We start from the raw sequence: 22,917 nt of genomic DNA, 5'->3' as shown, positions 1-22,917 counted from the left end.
TCACTGATAAGACTTTTGTCGTTTTTAGCACCTTGTAGATAATCTTCACTGAAAACATAGGACTTCTTTCCAAGGTGGAAGAAAACGAAAAAAAATGGAAAGGAATTAAGGTGTCAAATCTGCTCAGTAGCTAAGGAGAGAAATTGAAAATAATCTGGGAAAAAGTCATCTCATTCTCAAACCTAGCCTAATAAAATGTGATGTAGAAGTGTTTTGTTGACTTTAGGGGTTATCTATGTAACTAGATCAAGTATAGACACCCATGCTAAAATTAGATGACATGAATGCCATCATGATTGAGTCGTGCAGATCCCTTCTCTATGGACAGACTGGCACTGTGCCTATTCCTAGAAATTTTTTAAAAATTATCTTCTTGATGTTGAATTGAAACAAAAATTTAAGAGGAACACTGGAAGAAATTAAGAAGGTAAATGTTTGTAGGATTTTTTTTCCCAAGTATGAGTGGCTGACTGCAGATTCTGGTTGGAAACATTGCTTATTTGGTTGATGGTATTGGCACCAGTAATGGATAAAAAGTGGGAATTAGCTTCCTGTTTGTGAAAGAATAGCATAGCATAGCATGGCATAGAATAGAATAGACTAGACTAGAATAGAATAGAATAAAAAGAGGCTGTGAAGAGCCAGGAAAGCAAAGCCAAATAATTTATTGTTTATAATAATAAATGATCAAATAAAGTAATGCACAGAATAAACAGTTGTTGAAATTCTGGAAAAATAATATTTTCAGACATATTCCTGAGTTAGGGTATTACTTTCAGAGACAGAGAAGTAATAGCCATTTTCTGATCTGTAAAGAAAAATATTTCAACAAAACTGAAGCAAGAGTATGAGGTATAAATTGTAAGATGTTGATAAAAACTACAGACAGGGAGGAGGACCTCAGACAGAGTAAAAGAAATTTAGAAAGAGAGGAAGGTAGTTGTCTGATGGAAACTTGGAAAAGAGGTGAACCAGAAAAAATTAAGCAGTCACAGAACCCATGAAGGAAAATATTTCAGCAAAGGGCAAATCAGACAACAGTGATGGAAGAGACTGGCAGGTAAAGGAGGATGAGGATGGAGCTTTGCTATGAGAATGCTGTTGCAAATAAACTATTTTATTGCAGTGATTTGGAAAAATTCTTGAGCTAAAATTAGTACAGAAAATCTGTTGACAAACACAGCACATACAAATCTCTGTGAGCTCAAAGGTGGGAGGGGAAGGAATAGAGTAATAAGTGAGGGAGGTGGCAGGGTTGAGATTGAAATAACCAAGTCACTGTCCCAAAGAGACTGAAAACACAAATAAATAGGTGAGAGAAATTATGATGGAGATCAGGAGACTGAATGGACACAAGATAGGTATGATGAGCTGAAGAAAGATGAAAAACTTCTGTTGTATGAAAAGAGAATTTGCAGGAGAGGAATGGGAAAGCAACTAAAAAGGCTGGGCTGGTGGAGGAAGATCACAGAGTATTTCATCAGTTGTCCTTAAAAATCACAGTACCAGGCCAAAACCATATTTTCTCCCCATTTTTGTTGACAAATACCAGTTCATTTATAGACTTACATGAAGATTCTTCAGGTTCTTGAAATCTCCTTCTCTAATTTCAGTGATTTTGTTGTTCTGTAAGTCCAGCAGAGTTGTGTCTGGAGGAAGGTCTTTTGGCACTTTTTCCAGACCTAACAACAGTGAAAAGAACAGACAACTGACTTTGAAAGAAACTTTAAATAAGGGACAGTATTTGTAGCATTTTCCTTTCAGTAAACACCATTTCTAGAACTCATTTCCTGGAGAAGTTTATGAAGACTTATCTGAAAGTGTTTCTGTCTCCAGCCAGTCAAAGAGAGTTTTATTTTGCTAAGTTAACCAAAATTTATTTATTCACATTTCCATTATGCCTTTTCTGAGAATATATCTGAATTTTAGCTTGAAGAAAAAGATTTAGTTTGGGAAAATTATTTTTAACTCATTTAATTCCACTGAATTATGTAAATAAAAACTGCTTTTGGAAACAGATATGGTATTTAACAATTTCATTGTGCATTTTTGTGGACAAAGAATGTTTCCTGCTATTTAAGAGGTACTAGGCTTTTTGAAAGAGGTACAATAGTTAATTGTAATCATTTCCAGAAAAAATACTATTTGTTTGACAGTGAGTAAATTGTAGTACAGTCCACCTTAAAAAAAAAAACAATCTACCTCCTCCCTTTTCTTTGAACTGAAACTATGTCCAAGTTTTCTGGAGAACAAATCGTTTGGTTTCACTACAACTGCCAAAAGAACATCAGACAGTTTGAATTAAAGACTCTCTTTGGGACTATTTTCTGAATAGCTGATATGTAAGTCTGATGAAGTCATGGAAATGAAATTATTTAGTGTTAAATAACACTTGCTTTACCCAGCTTTCCTTTCATACTGTGACTTGGAATAAAGTAAATTTTTTATATTCATTCTGATTTACCACAAAATTAAAATGTTCTTTCCTAACTAGCCTTTTCTTTATATAACAGAATGTGAAATGATAAATGAATACTTGGTAGGAAAAATTTATAGACACTAATAAAGTCTCTATATGGGCATCTGGCCTTCTCTGGGTAAAACAGTCTTTCTACAAGTAAAGGTTTTAACTAGTGTTCTTGAAGCTGTATTTGAACTCTTCTGGGAAAGATCTCTCTGCAAGTATTGCCAGTATCTACCCAGTATGATGGTGGACTGCATGATATTCTTCTCAGATGAAAGATCTATGCCTATATATATTATCTTTTTAAACCAGTATATTTTAATCTCAAACATGGAATTGCAAACACAGGGAGATATGCTTCCCACAGACAAAATATATTTTGCCCACAATGACTGTGCAGACTCCATCCATGGGCATACTCTAAAGTTGTCTAGACACAGCCCTAAGTAACCCCCCTAAGCAGGGGGTGAACTAGATGATCTCAAGAGTTGACATCTAAACTCAGAGATTCTGACATTTTGTGATACTTCACATTCACCAAAAATGTGTTTTGACACATAGAATGTAGGTTTCTCTGTCAAAGTCCTGTGTTAAGCAAAACAACTTCTCTTTCAATCCTTTTTTAGAATATATCTGTATGTATGGTTGGCTCTTATTTGGAAGGATTAAGGCAAACCATGAAAAGAAGGAAATGTTTGGTACTGTATTCAATTTTTTCAATTTACATAAGGAGCACTTTTCTGTGTAGTTACTACTATAAAACTCTACCATAAACTGTAGAGAGGTACAATGATGTGTACTGAAGCTTTTTACTACAATTAATGATGTGCTAAGAATTCATTATAGATTTGGCCATATTCTGAAAAATATCTGCATGCAGATGAGGCCTCCAATTTGTCTTTTGGCACCTTGTTGGAATCTTCCAAAGTGCTGAACATGTCAGAGATCCCACTGTGTTTGCTAATGCTGTTTTTTGTTTAGCAAATTATGGAAAAAATGATGCTTTTTTAGTTGTCTATATATGGATGCAGGAGACTTAAACTTTTGAAAAGTGTTTCTTTCTTTTAATCTTACTTTTGAGTTGATAATATTAATCTGTACAGAACATATTCCATTGCCCATTATGAACCACTACAAAAGTTTGGTGTCTGAATTTAAAAAAACATCATCCCAAACACCCTTCAAATTTATTTTCCCACCCATAAGTTCTCTAACATTAGATAAAAACATTAAAATATTTGGATGAGATTTTTATTAAAATTCAGTGCAATATAAATTAACCTATCTGAGCTTTAATCACACCAGAATTCAAGAGTTTTTAAAAGCAAAATCATTCAGCCTTGGATGAATTAGTAAAAGCTTCATAAACTGACAAGAGCCAAAACTCACATCTCATCCTGTTTACTTTACTGATATTTAGTGCATAAATATTTGATCCGGATTAACATTCTTCATATTACTAAAATAACCTTTCCTCATTCAGGCATGGACTTCATTTTCACTGCAGCAGTTGCAAAACCCTCATTACCTTCAGAATTTTAGTACTAGAGTTCCAAATATATAAAAATGTGATACTGTGTAATTTGTATGTTGGTTGTCTTTGGACAGTTTCTGTCTTCAGTGAACAGGAATGATGTCAGCAACTAAAAATTCTTACCAAAAAAGCACTACTTTTTCAAGACCATAATGCTGTTATAAGTTCTTACAGTCTAGCAACTCTTATAGCATTTTTCACATATAAACACAAAAGTCTAAGGGTTTAATTATTTGTATTCAAAGTAATGTTAGTATATTCTGGCTGTCAGCACATTTATATCAGTAGACTGATATCTCTAAGTGTTTATGGTAGACAGTGGGGCACAAGAGCTCTACAGCTGTACTTTATGTAATGCTCTTGGAACATATTTTGTAAGAACACTTGGAGAACATTTGGATTGCCACTGAAGGGATAATTTGCCAGAGACTAAACTTCAAACTAAACTTTACTTTTCAGCTTCACATGTCAGCTCCTAAAAACTTGTGTTATCCACGAATACTAGAATCAATAATTTCTGAAAGCAACAAAGTTGGACTTTAAATGTTTCAGATTATAAAGATAAGACAAATTTAATAATCAGGTATCCATTAGAGAAAATTATTTATAACATTTTCCTATCTTGTACTAGAAACTAGACAGATATACAATACAATAATTGCCTCTGCCTGTAGAGTATATTTGCCACCACTTGAAGTGTTAAAGTTATTTTATTACCTACCTCATGTCTAACTCTGTTATGAATTTCCTAAATCTGTTTTTTAAAATATTTTCAAAATCAGCTATAGACATTATATTTGATTTTTCTTTTCATGACTTATGCGAGTTTTGAAGAGCAAAGCCTAGAGGAGTATCTGATGCACATCAGCTGCTGGAGAGACCTTGCGTTATCAGTAAGCAATTTAGTACATCCTCCAGCTTCAGCTACATCAATAGGAGTTCTCCAACAGAAGAAGAGCTTATAAATGGGTGAATCTGGACACAGCCTTGCAAAATCAGCATCTAAATAATTCAGAACTAAACCGCATTTGAGGTGTGGACTGGACCAAAGCTACATTAGCTTGTGCTTCACCTTGCAGGGCCAATTCTTTATATGATGTACCTCTGGACAGAGAATGTATTGGAGGAGCATTGATGTAGTACAAACTAGCCCCTGTGCTGAAGAGTCCCTCCTTAGAGAACAATCCCTCAAACTTTTCTGGTCAGGACAGATCAACAGACAGTCAAGTCAGATGAATGAGGGAACCTGATCTGACATGACAGTGTGACAGAATTTAAATCGAATGGAGAAAATTGTAATCCTACTAGAAGCTCAAAAGACTTCTGTCTCTTGGCTTAGAATTATTATTTCCCAAAAGGATTTTTTAAATCTTCTGTCTGGGAGACAGAAATTTGGAGGGAACTGTGGGCTGTTGTTACTACTCATTTCCAAGAAATTCAAGTGATGCCTGTGCACTTCTGAAGCCATGTTGTACAGTACGACCACATGTCCACCTACAAATGCCTTCCAGTGAAATTTATGTAATACCAGCTAAATGGGGAACTGGTGTTGGAAAATGTCAGTTGAGCCACATCTCAAATTTTTAAGAACAGTATACACTGATATTCCAGCTCTTGGCTATGTTCTTTTCATACATTATAGCTTGTTTCTTAAAAAGCCATATGAAAATCTCTCATAGCAATCTGAGTTTTTATGTTAATAATCAGTGTTACATAGTTTGGTATTCAGTTACCTTGAAATATTTCAGGCCTCTGGCTCCTAAGATTAACTTATAACTGATTAAAAATTTAGATTCTATTGCCTTTCCCACTTACATTAAATTGAAAATACATATGTCTTTTTTATTTTGGTGGAATAAAACTAAGTCAGTTAGAATTTAAGTTGGTAAATAAATTTTTAAAAAATCTATTCACAAATAAGTAGAAAAGGTATAGCTCCACCCTTCCAACATCCTTGTTTACATTGAGTTTAAGAGCTTAAATATTCTGGAAATAGAAAAGACTTCATTAACCAGTTTATGTATCTTAGTCAAAATACAATTTTAATTTGCACTAAAATATTTCTTTGGGACAAATCATGACTTCCTTATAGAAGCTGAACAGCCATCAGTTTCTGTAGCACAGGTCAAAACTGTATTATCTTACATGGATTTTTAGAAATAGCAATTTCCTACTGTTTTACTTCATCAACCTGTAGCAAACAACTATTCCCACCAGTGTACATATATATGTCTAAAAATGCATGCACATTAAAACACATAAAGAACAGAATATGCCATAGAACTACAAAATGGAAGGAACAAGGTGTGTAAGTAAGCTTGGATATTTCCTTCTGTTAGTCAGGATAAGCTGAACTTTTATTATCCCTGGCAGAAATGTTCCTAACTTTTCTTACACTTAGTCACTACACCACAGATTTTTGAAATAACAAACACAATCAAAATATATTCAATAAACTCCAGTATAGGTGGATAATTTCTTTTATGCAGGTAAGGCTCATACAGAGTCACTTTTGTTGAGGAGAGGTTACAAGGCTCAGAAATCCCTCCTTAGTGGAAGATGGAGAAGGTAACTTTGCAGAAATCAGCCTTGTCTCTGTGGGATCGCATCCTTTTGGAGTGTAGCTTTTTCTTATAATTTCTTAAGCAAATTGCAGTGTCTGGTTCTTTAGTTGTGATTGCTTCACCTCCTGGAGAGGACAGAAGACTGATGGGTCTGGAGATTTTATGAGACCAGAAATTAGGCAGAGAAGAGCCAAGACTGGTATAATTCATCCGTTATCTGGTCCCTGAGAGAGAATCAATCAGTGTCTAGCCATCTCCTGTGTAGCACTGCACCAGCCCAACTAGCACACGCTGCTGTTTAACTGGACAAACAGGTATAGGAGATGTAGAAAGGACCTGGAACAGTGTGAGGACTAAGGGAGGTTATGGGGTTTGCTATACACAACAGGTTTTATTACTTCAGCAGCTGAGGGAGTAACCTGCTTAGCTACAGGAGCTGCGATCAAATGGCTGTGGAATTGTTTAACCCATAAAGGAGAAGGATGTATTTTGAACTCTCCTCTCTATGAAGAGGTTTCAGTCCACTGCTCCAGTTGCTCAGCAGTGAGAGCCACAAGCTAGTCTGCATCTGGCATGGAGCCACATTTCTGCTGAAGCCATACGACTATGCAGAAAAGGAATGCAAGATTTATAGGGCCATGAGGGAGACTAAGCAAATGGAAGTCTGAGCCTGTGTTCCAGAGATGAGGACAGTTTCCTGAGAATTTCATCCTTGTCACAATGAGACCACCACAACAAAATAACAAATATGTGAACAGTGCCAATTATGCAACAGGGTTTGTGGCTTGATTTTTGTGTGTGTTTGAGGTATTTTGGGAGATTTTTCCTCCGTCTATCCATTTACAAGCAGCAGAGATGGGGCTTATTCCTCTGAATAACCTTTCACTTCCCCATCTGGAGAGGAGGGGCCAAAAGGTAGAGAGAAATTTGAATGCTGTAGCTCAGATATATGTGTTACTACATAGCAACGCTTATGATTATTTTGACAGAGGCCATAAAATGGGGCTCTTCTAAAGACTCCCTCAGTTTCCACAAGCAGCTGTTGCCAGCTGAGGAATTTGGACTGAACTACATGTATTTCCCATCTGTGATCATCAGCGGCTACACTCCCAGTGGAGGCAGCCTCTCCAGCAGCTGCCTGAGCTGCCTTGTGCATGCTCCAAGCCCAGCTCTCCTGCATCCCACTGACAGGCAGCAATCCTCCCAGGGGTGAATGACCTTAGCAATGCCTGAGTGGACTCTGGGGCAAATGAGGCGAATGGCAAGTTTACAGGGTCAAGAATCTTAGTCACAGAAAAATAACAAGATCCAAGGACTGCTTTCTGGAAGGATGGCAAGGAACTGCTTTGAATGCTTTGACTTAGAAAAGTTTGCTGACACTTTCCCAGGCTATGTGTTACACCATTTACTGGAAATTTGTTCTCAATTGTGTGGAATTTGCAAATAGGAATAATTTCATTATTTGCATCCTACCATCCATAAAATAAGAAATCATTGTCTTTTTCTACAGAGGAGTATCCATAGCCTCCTTCTCTGTCTCACTTTCAAATTAAAAGTTTGTTCTCCACCTTCTCCTGTGTTGCTATGAAATCAGTAGTAATATTTTTTCTAGGAGATGTAAAAATCCATTACTGAATGCATAAGACTTCTAAAATACATCTTAAAGGTGATTTACTATCACTTTTTTCCTGTTCAGAAGTCTTTAAGACTCATATTCCATTAAGATCCATTTTGTACTTATTTTTATTACAGACTAATATTTTTGTATATGTCTGACCCTTTCCATGGGAAAGAACAAGAAAACAAACTTCATTCCCTGCTGAGGTAGCCTCTCACAATGGTAGACCTACTGACCTCTTACTATGCCGGGTTTTTTTTTCCCAAACATTACAACATTGCTTCCCAGAATAGACTGAGGAACACAAAAAAATAGAAACATATTCACACATTACAATCAAATGCATTATTCTGCATTATGATAGTACTAATAATTAGAAATGGTCTAGTAAATGTTTTAAAATGAATGTATTGCTTTAATTGCTCTTTTCCGTTTCAACCCACTCTGTGTAGTGAACACATATTTCAAAGTATAACAGATATTACATACCACAGATGTTATGAATTATTTTTCAGTCCTAGTTACATTTTTGGTACAGATAGATTTAGCATCCTGGCTCCAAAAGTAACACTAAGAGTAATGATACATTCTTAAAGCTAAAATTCAAGCAACTTCTACTTCTGTGTTCTTTCTAACTGACTTTTAATTTCAATTATCTCAGAGGGATATGCCTCCTCAAGAATCACTGGAGTATTTTAGAAAGACAGAAAAATAATCTGAAATAATATTGAGACTTCAGGGATTAAGACATTAGGTAAAATTAAAATAAAATATCATGAGTTCTCTGAACTCCTAGAATAATCAGCTTTACATTTCCTATTGTCATGGTTACAGACATAAAACATCCCATCAGACAGCAGCAACTGACCTGTGTGATTCATGCAATCTGCCAACACCATGTGCATAATGGTTTTACTCAAAGTAACTCATTTACAACATAGATGTACTTACTATCTGCGACTACTGATGCATTAGGTGAAACATTTATTTTTTACAAGTGTTTTACAGTTGTCATAAGAAAGTTTCAGTGACTCAGAATAGTGAGCATTATCTAAAAAATTATATTTTGAATGACCCTTTGCAGTAATATAATTTCATGTTTACCTGTTTTGCAGTTTAAATAAGCAACAGGCAGTAGATGACAATTTGAGGATAGCTTCCTCAGTCTTTACTTTGGGACTTACCAGAATTACTATAAAGTGTCATTTGGGGGAGATCTTCTCTGGTTTCAAGTAAACTTTCCCCTTCCTGTTCTGACCACATGGTCATTACACAGCCCTAGTTTTATTATAACCTGAGGGCAGAGATATGTTCATGGTTATTTCAGGTACTTCTAAACATAACATGGCCATTTTTCATAAAAGTTGTAGGATTGTTGTCAACTTACTCTCATGCAAGCAAACAAAAGAGCTGCTGTGATCGTGTTGGGACATAGTGAATAACATTTAAATAAATTTGGGAAGGCAATTTCCTGACTGAACCACGAAGTCTGCAAACTTGCTAGTTCCCTCTTTCTACCACGTGATGTTGTATGTATCCTTTTAGTTCTTAGAAATTCTTCCTTTGTATCTCCTTTTATTTTCTTAACCATTTAGTGATAGATCTTCACCAGGTCAACTACAGCTGTATCAGTCATCCCCAGCCCACAGAACATAAACTTTCTGCCACAGAGTGAAAGAATAAAAAAGAGAATGTACATTTTGCCCCTCAACCCTAAAAAACAGTAAGATTTTAATTCAATTCTTTGCCTTTGCTCCTATATCTCTGATGTAGAGATACTCAGCAATGAGTTTGATTATTGCACCGCTGCAAGCATTCTTCTATGTCACCCTCAAATAAGAATTCATCGAGAACCTTTTTATTTTCTGAGGCCCACTCTGGAGCAGTAGAAGGGAAAACATGTACTCCAGCATAGAAACTGAAATTTTCCTAGGCTTTCACATTTTAGGTAGTAGAGGAGGTGCAAGCAGAAACTGGTTCTGGGATGCACTATTGCACATTTCAATTGTGTTAATGTTGTATTACAGGACCAGACTGTTGCCCCATTTACACTTGCAAATGTTTTAAAAGCTGTAGCATTTCTATAAATAATCTGTCCCTTTGGGGTTTTTGCCATTAAATCCCTAAGGCTGCCATGAAATCAGGCGGGCAGAAATGTTTCTTGTTTTCACTGCTTTTTAAAGGTATATTTATTGCATTCCTTTTCTCATTTAAATTAAAACTGCAACCATCCTTTCTTCAACAGATTTTTGTAGCAACTAAAACCACTTCAAATAGATCCCAGAAAACAAGCACAAAGATAGTATGGGATGCTCTCCTGGGTGCCCTCTCACTTGAGCATGCATGCAGAGAGCACAAAATTTTGTAAATACTGTTTTTCACCATTTTTATTCCCATTGACTACATAAGAGGTTTGCAGTAGAGTTGCCCATATAGCAAATGTAACCGCACAAAAATCAGGTTCATTTGCACAGAACTGTTTGAGTCTCATAATTGATGCCATAAGTTGAAAACTATGACCCAAACTCCCCCTCCCTCAAAAAAAAAAAACCATGCAGGCATGCTCCTTGTCTTAAGGTCCCTGTGTGCCTGTGTTCACTGTTTCTCCCTCTTTCCTTGTAGAGAAGCCAATAAGCAAGTTCTGTTCTTCTGTTCAGACTGGAGAAGAGGAAACTAAGGAGACCTCATCACAGTCTGCAACATCCTCGTGAGGGGAAGAGAAGGGGCAAGCATTGATCTCTTCTCTGTGGTGACCAGTGACAGAACTCAAGGGAATGTCCTGAAGTTGTGTCAGGGAAGGTTTAGGTTGGATATTAGAAAAAGATTCTTCATCCAGAGTGTGGTTGGGCACTGGAACAGGCTCCCCAGGGAAGTGGTCACAGTATGAAGCCTGATGGTGTTCAAGTGTTTGACAGCATTCATAAGCTCATGGTGTTATTCTTGGGGTTGTCATGTGCAGGTCCAGGAGTTGGACTTTGATGATCCTGATGGGTCCCTTTCAACTCAGAATGTTCTATGGTTCTGTGATGCTCCACCTATCCTCTTTTCTTTTATAGTATAAACACAGTCTATACTATAAATATAGTATAGACAATAATGCTCTGTGTGAATATTTTAAATAAAATACAGCTGAAGAGACCTAGCCTTCTGCAATTGCCAATATTTTTTTGTCAGGCGTGTAAAGCAGGAAGAATAAGTTTTAAAAAATGGCAATGTATTTTGAAGAATATATTCTTTGATTTGAACCTTAGGAAATTATAAAAGTATATTCAGAAAAATATTTTTTTTTTTGTAATCTGATTTTGGACCAGTTCCTTTTAATCCTACGACAGATCCAGAACATGTGTAAAGCAAGATATAGACCAGTGAGTCCAAAGTCGATAAGGAGGGGACCCACTCAAATCTGGGTTTGAGACGAACGTTTTGAAAATATTCTTAAAACCAGAATATTTTCAAAATACCATGGTAACTGGACCTTGTGAACAGAGTTTTCCTGAGGAGCTGGAGGCTGATACCAGAAGTTTCTTGCTGTTATCATTGTTGGCTTCACATAGGACCTAAATTCCTAGATTTCCTCCCTGTTGGTAATGAGTTCTCTGTGAAGTTTGCAAAGGAGCTTTTGGGCTTTTTAGCTCTTCCTAAGACTTGGCTGGGAAGATTCCACAGTTGAATAGCACAGGTTTTTGTTGTGAAAACACAGATATTTTTCAATAGTTGTATGTCTTACCAAGTAATATACCCCTCAAAGGTGTTAAGACCATAATACATATACTAGTCCACCGTATAAGTCACACCTACTAGTCCATAACACTAGTTGGCGTGAGGAGTGATTATTTAGCATGTTTTAAGCATTGTAGTCACCTGCTATGACTTATAACTGACACATATTTTACTAGCTATCTATTAGCTATTTATTTGTACACTTGGAGATTTTAGAAGTGAATGTTTGTCACAGAGCAAGACAGAAAACCATCACTTCTTGTATCATTTGGACTTAGCAGCCCTTATTTCCATTCCTGCCACTAGGCTTACTTGAATGGTATTTCCTAGTCTGAAGCAAGCAAACAAATCTAAAAAAAATACAAGAAAAAAAGAAGAAAATACACAGAGCATGTCACTGATACCTTGGAGTAAGCAGTCAATAAGGAAGGGATATATTTAGAGTAGATTAATTTTCATCTAGAATCCTATTTATCATCTGGACCTGGAACATCAGTAATTCAGGTGGGAATGCAAAAAGGCCTGTCTTTTACTGTTACACTGGCTAAGGGAAATGGCTTTTTGTTAATATAAAGTAGATTACATACTGGTCTATTTTTTTTCTTGGTAATTTTTCAAGAGTGTTTTCCAATTATTGGGTTCTTGATTTAATAATTTTTCAGAATGTACTGGATACAGGGCTTTAATCATGCTTTTTTAACTTCCAGGGCATCACCAAAATTGTATTGAAGCAGAATATATAAAAAAAATTTTAATAAGCCATGGAAAATTTATCACAAAACAATGCTGGCAACATGAGTTTATTTTTCCATGCCTCAATTTTATCACACATAACTTTGTTAATCTGAAAGTAAGTTGCATAGCCTTGAGTGGTCTTTGCTCTGTTTTGGCAGTTTGATTCTCCAAGAGTGATGTATCCTTTCTGTCACTGACATCCGCCTTAGACAGGGTGAACTACTGCATGGGCAGCTGCCTAACTCACTCCACAGCTGTGAAAGGAACTCAGATGACTCTTTGACTCCTAACATCACCTGAGATAGCTCCTATATTGAAGATAATACCTGTAATATTTCATATAGATCCTCCAGCCTGACCGCCAATATGTTAAGAGCATTGAAATTCACTCAGTCAGCATGTGGAAAGCCCAATGAATTGTGCTTGATGATGGCCTAAGTTATGGTCAGCTAAAGAATGTTGTCCAAAAAGGCATTTAGTCTTCAGTTTTAAGGCCAGAGTATCACGATGTAGAGGCTATTCTCAGTGTAAGTGACAGTATAGGTTCACAGATTTCCTGGTTCCATTTTTAATGATAATAATTTTGTTAAATGAACTAGTTTAATGAAGCCAGGGAATCATGAGATTCTCAGCTTCTAATAAACATAAAAGGAGTAAGTCTCTAATCCTTATTGTTAGAAGAAAAAAAAATGCATAAAATATGAAAGAACTTGTCCTAAAGGCTCATCAATTGCAATGTAAATTAACTAATTTTTTTTTCTTTGGAAATTACATTTGTTAATGTCTGACCATTTAAGAATCCATTCTTTCTCTTATTGCATGTTTAGAAACACAGAAGATTTTGAGCCAAACATTTAGTTTTAAAGATTCTGTTTTTGAAAGGCTGGTTAGCTTTCAAAGAGTGGCAGGGATTCTAAAGGTATGTACAGAATGAAAAGTAAGTCTATCTGTTTTGTTGAACTCATAAAATGAGTGAGACTGATCACCACAGAATCACTGAATATTCTGAGCTGGAAGGGACCCACGAGGATGAAGTCCCACTCTTTAGTGAATGGCCCATGCGAGGATTGAACCCATCACCTTGGCACTATTAGCACTCCACTCTAACCAACTGAGCTAGCCTCAGGGCTAACCAATGAGGTATGTAATCCTTTTCTTTAAAGAGATTTTATGTTGAGTAGTTCAAATCCAGGTATATCACAAAGGAGGTAATTTACTTTAAAATGAGAGGTGAGGCTCTTACATGGAGTCATGATCTGTAAATGCATGTTCAGATATTTCTGGAAGATTATATACATTGAGATAAATAATCTTTAGTCAACAAATAAATTGTCATGTTACCATGGTTCAGTTATGAAGAACCATCAGTTAATATATTGAGACACTGTGTATTAAGATAAACTGCCTCATGTTATCAGATCCCTGGGATAATGCTTTACATATCTGTGAGCTTTTCACTTACTGATCTCAAAGTGCTGTTCAAACACACACTCCAACACCCATGCTGAGGTCTGTTCTTTACAGCTGCAAAAACCCCACATTTCTGAGCTATGAGTAAAATTGCAATTTTAGTTGTATTACTGCTTGGACTTTGATTATTGACATCTATCTCTTGCACACCTTCCAGAGACCACAATTCCTCCATGGATGCTCACCGCAAGAGGGATGGAGGGACAGCCTTACATCCTGTGAAGTCTCCAAGGAAGGCAATCTCGATGCCTGTACAGAGACACTGCTTGCTTAGTAAGAGGCTGCCAGACTTATCTGAAGGTGAAATAAAGCTCTGGCCACCACCCACCCCTGAATGTGCTCATGATGCATTCTGCATCTGCTGCAGGGCTGAGTAATCACATATGTGTCCTGCTGCCTACCAGGGCACTCTGGGATGAACTTTAATTGAGACTCCCTTTGGGAGGATGAGACTTTAAATGAAACTATTAATCCTTGCTAGAGTTTTTATGAGGCATATTTGCCTGGCCAACTGCACATCTTCCCTCTACTTATTATTTTTAAAGAGGAAGAGTGGGCTCTGACCAGCTATATCAGCTACTCCCTACCTGTAGTGTGCACTAATAAGGAGTATGTTTGTGATTTCTATGGAAAGTCTGGCTACAGAATAGTAATGCCTCAGACTGAGTTGTGATTAAAAAGTCAGCCTATTGCTGCCCTTTAGCAACAGGGGTTAGATTCAGAAAAGGCAGCACTTTTATAAAGATACCACAATGGCCTTCCTTGGTGAGATACTTGAGCCTGTTAACAAAGATAATACACCTCATGAAAGGTGGTTCTGCTCTTGATCCATCAGTAACCACAGTTCAGAAAGAATTCTTCTTCAGGATATGAGAAGGCAGAGTTCTCGTTCCTGCCAACTCAGCTCTTGGCTTGGAGACAAAATAAATTAATTTGTAGGTGTGTGCTTAGGAGGATGTGACTGAAGCTTAAAAGTATAGAATGCAAAAATTTAGCTGACAAGAGTGTAATTGGACCACTGGGCATTTTTTTTCACTGTTTTTATTGAACTTGGATTTTATTTTTTTGTTATTCCCACCCAGTGCTCATGAGAAAAAGCACGAACTTGATCTCTGGACTCTGGATCCAATAGTTCTCCTGTGGTTTACTGACATAACCTTGTGTCAGATAGTTGTTTTTTCCTTATGAAGCAAGAGTTTACAAACAGTAAATGCCCCTTTGAGCACAAAAAGAAAGAGGCTGAGGAAGAGGAGCCCTCTCCAAATGTTGCCCACACTAGGGTCCTCCAGAGGCATCTCTCTGACATGCCCTCTGCACCCATGGGCTCATGGCTGCAAAGAGCCCTCCCATGCCAGAGAGAGAATAGAAGAAAGCATCTTGATTCAAATTTCAACTTTTCTTTGTGGGACTTTATTTAGTAAGGTCTTAATATGTCCCTGGGAGGAGTCTTATTGCGGCCTGCAGTTTCTCTTCAATTAGTGCTCATGGGACTAGACGATTTGATAATTTAGTGGAAGGGAGGTAGCTAATTTAGTTGGGTCGGAAGTGCCCAGAGCTGAAGGGAGAGTCAGGCCAAGAGCAGTGGTTAATAGAGGGGTGGAACTGTCACTGCTGCTTTCATGGCTCCTGCATGTAAATTGCCCTCCTGATGGCTGCACCTCAAGCACCACCTCACAGCTCGGGAGCATGCTAGGTCATGTCCACAGCTTACAGCAAAAGTTTGATCTCTCAGGGCCAGCAACTGGCTTTCCTCAAGTCAGTAGGTAAATATGATTTTGTCTGGGTCTGAGTCACACAGAAGTGGATTCAAGGCCAGAAGAGAGAAGAGCGGAAGGCAGGTTTGCCTGTGAACTGGCAGCACACACAGCTGTCCTGTCCCTGTTGCAGGGTGGCCATCAGACCTGTGTTCTCATGAGCCTCTCACTTGGGCCACGACCCAGCAGGGGCTGTGGTAGCCATGTGCTACAAGGATGGGTGAAACCTAATGCCAAGGTTGACATTGAATGATTATTACTTCCTTGAGTTCTGCCAGGAAAACATTATTTATTTATTTTTCAGGGCTGCATATTTTGAGCCCAGGGAGATCTCTTTTCCTTTGTGTCCAAAGGCTGGACGTTATCAGCCCAGTTGCTTCAAAAGCACAATTTTTTCATTGGACATTATACAGCATGTGGGTTTAAACCAAGCTCAAAATGTAACTCTTTCTTTTCACTCCACTTGAAATTATCTGGGAAACACAGACCTGGGGCCCTAACTGTGGTATTTCTGAGTCTCTTGGTCAATATGGGACTCTATTAACCCAAAGTATCTGTATGCAGTGAACTGTAGTGCAACCCTTTGTAAATCACATGTGTGTGAAGGAGAACTGAACAACCATGGGAGCAAGTACAGCAGCAAAGGGTCTCTGTGTGAATATTTCTACTTTTTTACCAAGTGAAAGCTCCTTACATTCTGCAGAATTGAAACAGACTAGGAACAAGTTCCCAAAATAACTCAAATTCCATCAGCATTACCAAGTGTAACAATAATAAAACCTAAGACTTTCATGACGTGTGGGGTAATCTCCTCCCCATTACCCACTCCATGTTTGCTACTCTCTGGCATATAAATGGTAAAAAAAGAAAATATCTTTCAACAGGGACAGTACTGTGAAAACTTTATGAATGCATGGCTAGGTTAGCCTGCACTCATTTGTGCAACTTGGCTTGCGTTGTTCACTGGGTCTTTGCCAAACATATCTGTTGCGTAATTATGTGGCTTGCTTTAATAAAGTCACAGAAGTTTCTAGGGGTGTAACCAAAGTTTCCCCCTCCTTCCTGTAATTATACAACACCCACCACAATGAGATACAGCTCCTAATTGGAAGATTTGTGCCATGATTTACAGTAATCATCAAAGCCAATGCTACAACATAGGAAAATAGAAACACCCAACTATACATTTAAAGAACTGAGGGAAGACTTAAAAAAAAACCCAAACAGCCTCTTTAAAATCATGAGAAGTTATTTGTCTGTCCATTGAATAAATTCTCTAATTTCCTTGTGAGTAAAACCAACTTTAATTGATTTTCTGCACTGCGCACTGACTCAGTCTGAATAATACTGGTTTAAAACAAATTCAGCCTCACTGAAGTCAGTTTCATTACTTGAGACTTCTGCATGGAAAAGTCAAATACAGTGATGGCAGACAAGGCTTCACATCCTGCTTCTCTGACTGTGTAGACAAGCCCTTGTACATGAGGCAGTAAGGGGAGTTTGTGAAAAAGGTTCTCATGGTTTCGGCTTGTATAGTGTCTAATAAAGATATTTAATAAAGAACTCCAAAATGTGTTCATTGTTTTGGAGTGCTTCCAAGCTCTTTCCTCCAAAGAGCTGGTTGCAGGATGTATGATTCAGTTAGTTATTCCACGCTCATGTATTCCAATGGAAATAGGATGATTTCTATACTGAGGTACTAGACAGAATGATTAAGGGTACTGGAGCTTGGACCATGCAATTTAGAACCTTTTAAAATGTTTCCATCCCCACATCTGACCTCACTGAATTTATTTCAGATGTATTTGAAGAAACAATTTTGAAAAGTTATTTTCTCTGCAAAAGAAATCTGTGGTCTTTCAAAGAACAAATGAAATTTATATATAAAAAATTCATATTAAAAAAATCAACATGATCACAACAAATGTCTATCTTCTCAGGGGTTTATGGCCTACTTTGTATGGTAAATTCTAGTTAACTGTAGCTGTAACATATTTCTTTGAAAACAAAACCAGTTACAGGGTGGCAGTGCATAGCAGACTCACCATCTCAGCAGCAAACTCAGTGACTAGAAAGTAAGTGTATAACCTGTGAAGATACTCCTTGGCTTACCTAGGTCAGAGCATTGCACCACACGAAGATGGCACTGGCAACGGAAGGGGCACACTGGTCCAAATCCAGACATGACGGGATCATCCGTTGGAGGCATGTCAGCTGACCCTTCATCTTCCAGCATAAAGTCAAAGAGGCCCTGCTGGTGGAATGGCTTGGCCAAGCATGCTGGCAGTAGTAGGACGAAGAGGAGAGCCAGCCTCTTCATGGCTTAGTTCATCGACTCCCAGCAGAACCTAGGATTCAAAGCAGCAGATTAACAACAAAAGTAGCAGTTTCCCATAGCTGCAGAGTTCCTGCTGAAGGAGGTCCAGTGCATCCACCAATTGCATAACTGTTCCTTTCAATAAAAGAAACCTGAATTGTGAAAATAGGACAGTTATGTGATAGGACTCTGGTAACTTCTTGTCAATAGCTTTTTTTGGTTTTTTTTACAGAGCATTTTGAAGGCAACTGTAAACACATCTGTTTGCATATTTAGAGCAATATTTATTAAGAACAGGCAGCACTGTCAACTTTGTTATGCAAAACAGTCAAAGCAATAAGCCATATTTTCCATGTGCCTGTTTTCAGCCAACGTAACAGTCTATTTGATTTCATTAGCATTTATTTCATAGCAATGGGTTTGTCCCCTGGGGACAATCCTGAGGTTCCCAAACTCACTGTAATTCAGTATTTCATGTCTTGAGAAATATTTTTTTTAAGTGCCAGTTTGGTGTGTGTTTTAAATTATAGCCTAGTAAAACTGACTGAGAAAGTGTAGGATCTAGTGATGGGGTGGAGGGAGAGGGGAAGATCTTTAGCTGTTTAAATGCACTATAGTTCTTTCCCAGTTTAAACAGCATAATAAATGTAATACAATGTTGGATTATATCAAATATCCTTGGCTTTCTTTCCAAATTTTTTTACATGCACCCTGAAAATCCTCTGCTTTGCACTGCATAAGCATTCAAATTGTTGTTTGTAGTGTTGTGTGCAGGCTTTCTAATGGGACTTCAGGATTTAATTCTGCAGACTTTCATGCTCCAGAGCAACACTACACAAGAAAAACTGCTTATACATCTTCTCAGGACCTAGGCCTAAATGCATTACAACATACTGTACATTGTGCTACCTGTGTTGTTTTGCACTAAGGTGAAATTACAAAATTGTTTGCAGGTTTTGTATCAAGGCTGTATAGATCAGCTAATTTTCTGAAAATTATTTTCTTTTTACTGTGTATTTTATATAAAGCAGCTTATATTTTACAAACCTTCATTGATCTAAAAGAACCCATAAAAAAGTAAAATTAAGAAATTTGCTTTCCAGTTGCCAAGTGACAGAAAGGCTAACTTGTCATTTATAGAGGAGCCTTTTCTTAAAATGAATGGCATAGTCCTGAATACAGATGTTGCTCTGTGTAATGAAGAATGTCCACTTTCTTCTTGGGGTCCATGTCTTTTGAAATGCCCTGTCTGGGTGCTAGCTGAGACTACTTCTTTTTCTAGCAGAAATAACCTGACAGTTATAGGCGTAGTATAGCATTTTACATTGGTGGAAAGATAAAAAACTGTGGGAGAGGCAGAAGAGGAGGACTGTCTCCCTCCCTACATTGCCATATGGAACCTATCAGGTAGATGACTAACAAGAATAGGTAATGTTAGGCAAGCGTGGTTTACTGAAGCCTGTCTCTAAAATACTACAACCAGCTCCTCTAACAGGAGTGGTTAGTGTAAAAACAATTTAAAAAAAGCTAAATAAATAAATAAAACCCCACAGGACTGGAATTAGATACAATTTATATTCTGTAGTCCTGCAGAAGCCTTTAGGTCTGTTTCTTGAGAGGATGATAAGGTTACATTATGAGAGAGGCTAGTGGTTTAAGATCATAGCCCACATTTCTGTGATCTACCTGACTGGAAGACAGGTATCCCAAAGACTCCCAAGTAACATCACATGGAGTAAACCACTATTAATGTTGTCTCTTTAAGAGACATAGTTGTTTCATCAGTTGGACACGAAAGTATTTCTATTCCTAGAACAGACTTACTGCAGGCACTGAGGGGTTTCACAGACCCCAACATCAACTAGAGAGTCAGAGTTTTTAGCATGTCCTGTCATCCAAGCTCAGTGCTGTGTAAACTCGTGACATGTAGCTGACATGGAGCAGGCTGTGTTCCTGTGTGGACCATCCCCCTGTGCTTCCTACTGTCCTGGGCCCCCACTGACACTGGGTCTGTGGTCTGTGTCCCTTCCCCAACACCACCTCCACAGTGCAGGCAGAGTACATGTGGAAAAGTCAGGCTTTCGCAGCAAAATGCTGTTAACGCATAGTGGTGAGATGTTCCCAGGATTTAATCTAAAACAAGATTTTTTTAAATAATAATTATTATCTACAAATTATTGTAAATTAACAATGCAATTTATTAGTAGTCTTAAAGGAGAAGACAAATTTGCTAAATTATCACCATTCATTGCAATAAGCTGCCTTGTGAAAATAATCAATAAAACTTTACCCCAGTAGAAATTATTTTTCAGAATGTACATTAACATCAATAAACTTTTGGAATGCTGCATGCTAATCCTGGAATGCCAGTGGCAGTCAGTACTTTTTAAAGACCTTCCTCAGCATTTTTTTTAATGTATTAATATGATTCTAAATTATTTTTAAATATTTAAAACTTCTTGTATTCCTTCTCAGGGTCACTGATAAGTACCATCCATCCTAAGAATGCACTATCAGGATCTTATCCTGGAACTAAACTGCTACCACTCAAAAAAGCCCCCAAAAAATGCAAAGGCACTTTGAAAGTCTTCACACTTTGATTCTTATTCACATTAATATTGATGACTTCATATATCTCAGTTAAACCCTGTAGTAGGCCTTTTCCTTTTGTCCCTGTTTTTTAAAAACTGCAATAAAATCAGAAAGAATTGGCTATAAAGTAAAACTTTAGGACAACAAAGGATACCGAGTATATAATCTGAGGACACAGAAGAGAAAATAGCAAACACAAGCTACATATTAATCAGGATATAGAAATATAAATGGGTCTGCATGTCTTCAGTCAAATATGTATTCATCCTGCAAGACACATGTATCTGTGCCTATTGTTTGCATGTGTAAGTGAACACAAACAAAGAAAAAGATATATACAAAACTGTACTTTCAAGAAATGTTTACATTTCACTTACAAAAAAAAAAATAAAGAGGGCAAAAATCTAAATTCTTAAAGTTCTGTGACACAATATTTATGTCTGCAGGACATAACTGTTTAAATTTGCTTTAGTTATCTGTTTACAATGAGGAAGACTTTTCCACAAACAGAGGAAGCTATACCATAGGCTTGGCCACATTTCAGTTTAAAATACCCCTGGAAGTGTGCTTCATGAGTTCACGTCACCACTGTATTGGTGGTCTTCATGTCAGTTTACCTTAATATTAAGGTTTAAATTAGTTCCCCTATTGTCAGAAGTCTCTCAAAATTCCACAAAAGACAAGTTAAACAATATGTGCATTTTCAAAAAAATCCCCTCAATTTTGTGTTTTACCCATTTTGTGCAATCAAGTCTAGAGGTGGAAACATAGGAGTTGGAACTCTTAAAGAGATTAAAATTCTGTTAACAGGAGTTTCAACTCCAGGAATTTTTTTCCTACTATTTCATTCATAAGAACCTTCTTTAAATGTGTTTCCCTTGTTTGTACCCTGTAACATAGCACTTTCTAACATTTTAAAGGCATACAATGAGCCTGTTTAACTAACTACTACATATTTTCTTTCTCTGAAATTGAAATTATATTCCTCAGTGTCTGGAATATATATGAAGAAACCGAAATGAAAAAGAAATCACAGAGTGCAGTTTAAAACAGAAATGTAAGCACACACGCATTTTTTACACTCTCTACATCACCGATTCTAAACACTGGATTGCAGAGAGAGAATATACTACTGCAAAAGTTTACAGTAAAGAAAAAGAAAGGGCTATAGCAGCGCCTATACAAATCAAAACAAGAGACAGAATAGTCAAATAAACAGTATGAAATCTACACAGTCCTTGAGAATGCATTCTTGTGTTTTCAAGAAACAAAAGTACTGGATAGAAAACTTAACATTGCTAAACATTTAGTAGGATTTTTAGCTTGCTTATCTTAAAATTCAAGTAGTTCTTGCCGTAAACTTGCCTGAAGTTTTATTAGTGCAGCATAGTTCAGGAGAATTACTAAAAACCATACCTTTTAATCCAGGGATTTGCAACAGGAGCTCTCAAAGCTGAGATGTAATTAAACTAAATATTCAACCCAGGAAAAAGCTTTGCAGGTGTGGAAAGGAGGAGGGGGTAAATTCAGCTCAGTGACTGTCACTTGGTGGAAAACCCTCCTGCTTCTATTCCATAGCACAGTTAAAAAATAAGGTTTCTCTCAATGAACACAGTCCAGGCTGACACCCACATTAGATCATATGGTAATGATATGTCTCCTGTATTGTAGCCAGAAACTTTATCAGCTCTTTTGCTTTCTTTTCCTTCTTTTCTTTTTCATTCCCTTTATTTCTCTCTCAACTGTTTACTGTCCCAAATTACTTGTACATTATAAGACAGATTCTTAGCTGTAGTTCATCTTACTTAGTTAAGTCCCTACAATATATATGTAGGAAATTCTTGGTTTTAACTATGGGGTTTTTTATGACTCATTAATGAAAAAAATGTTTGGCTGTTCCTCTTGTTTACAGTATTTTTAAGTCAAAGAAACTATATAAAATTAATCTTAGAGTTAGGCAAAGTGGAGATTAATATCAGGAAAAAAAAGAGTTACTTTTAAGTAAAACTACTTAAACAGACATCAACCCTCCTTTGCTTATGTTATAATCACTGTCAAACCAAGTAGTATATAGTTTAATTCACTATTATCTTGTTTAATAATAGAGTTTGTATGTATTTTTTCAAAATACAACATATTTTTGAGATAT

At 37.1% G+C, this 22,917-nt stretch overlaps 1 protein-coding gene across 1 annotated transcript in view; it reads right to left on the bottom strand.

Moving 5' to 3' along the window:
- The window catches only part of DCN (decorin), a 37,522-nt gene extending 15,144 nt beyond the window's left edge, over nt 1-22,378 (bottom strand). Inside the window, exons 1-3 of the mRNA XM_051770008.1 lie at nt 22,185-22,378; nt 17,972-18,207; nt 1,570-1,682 (exon numbers count right to left, since the gene is read on the bottom strand). Of these exons, the coding sequence (XP_051625968.1) occupies nt 1,570-1,682; nt 17,972-18,179 (321 nt within the window). The 5' untranslated portion in view covers nt 18,180-18,207; nt 22,185-22,378. The remainder of the gene's footprint in view (nt 1-1,569; nt 1,683-17,971; nt 18,208-22,184) is intronic.
- Nucleotides 22,379-22,917: the final 539 nt, after the last annotated feature.

This window comes from Manacus candei, unplaced genomic scaffold (assembly GCF_025592945.1).
Source record: "Manacus candei isolate 608988 ecotype Guabito, Panama unplaced genomic scaffold, ASM2559294v1 h1tg000114l, whole genome shotgun sequence".
NCBI lineage: Eukaryota > Metazoa > Chordata > Aves > Passeriformes > Pipridae > Manacus > Manacus candei.
This window is presented reverse-complemented; position numbering and strand designations above follow the sequence as displayed.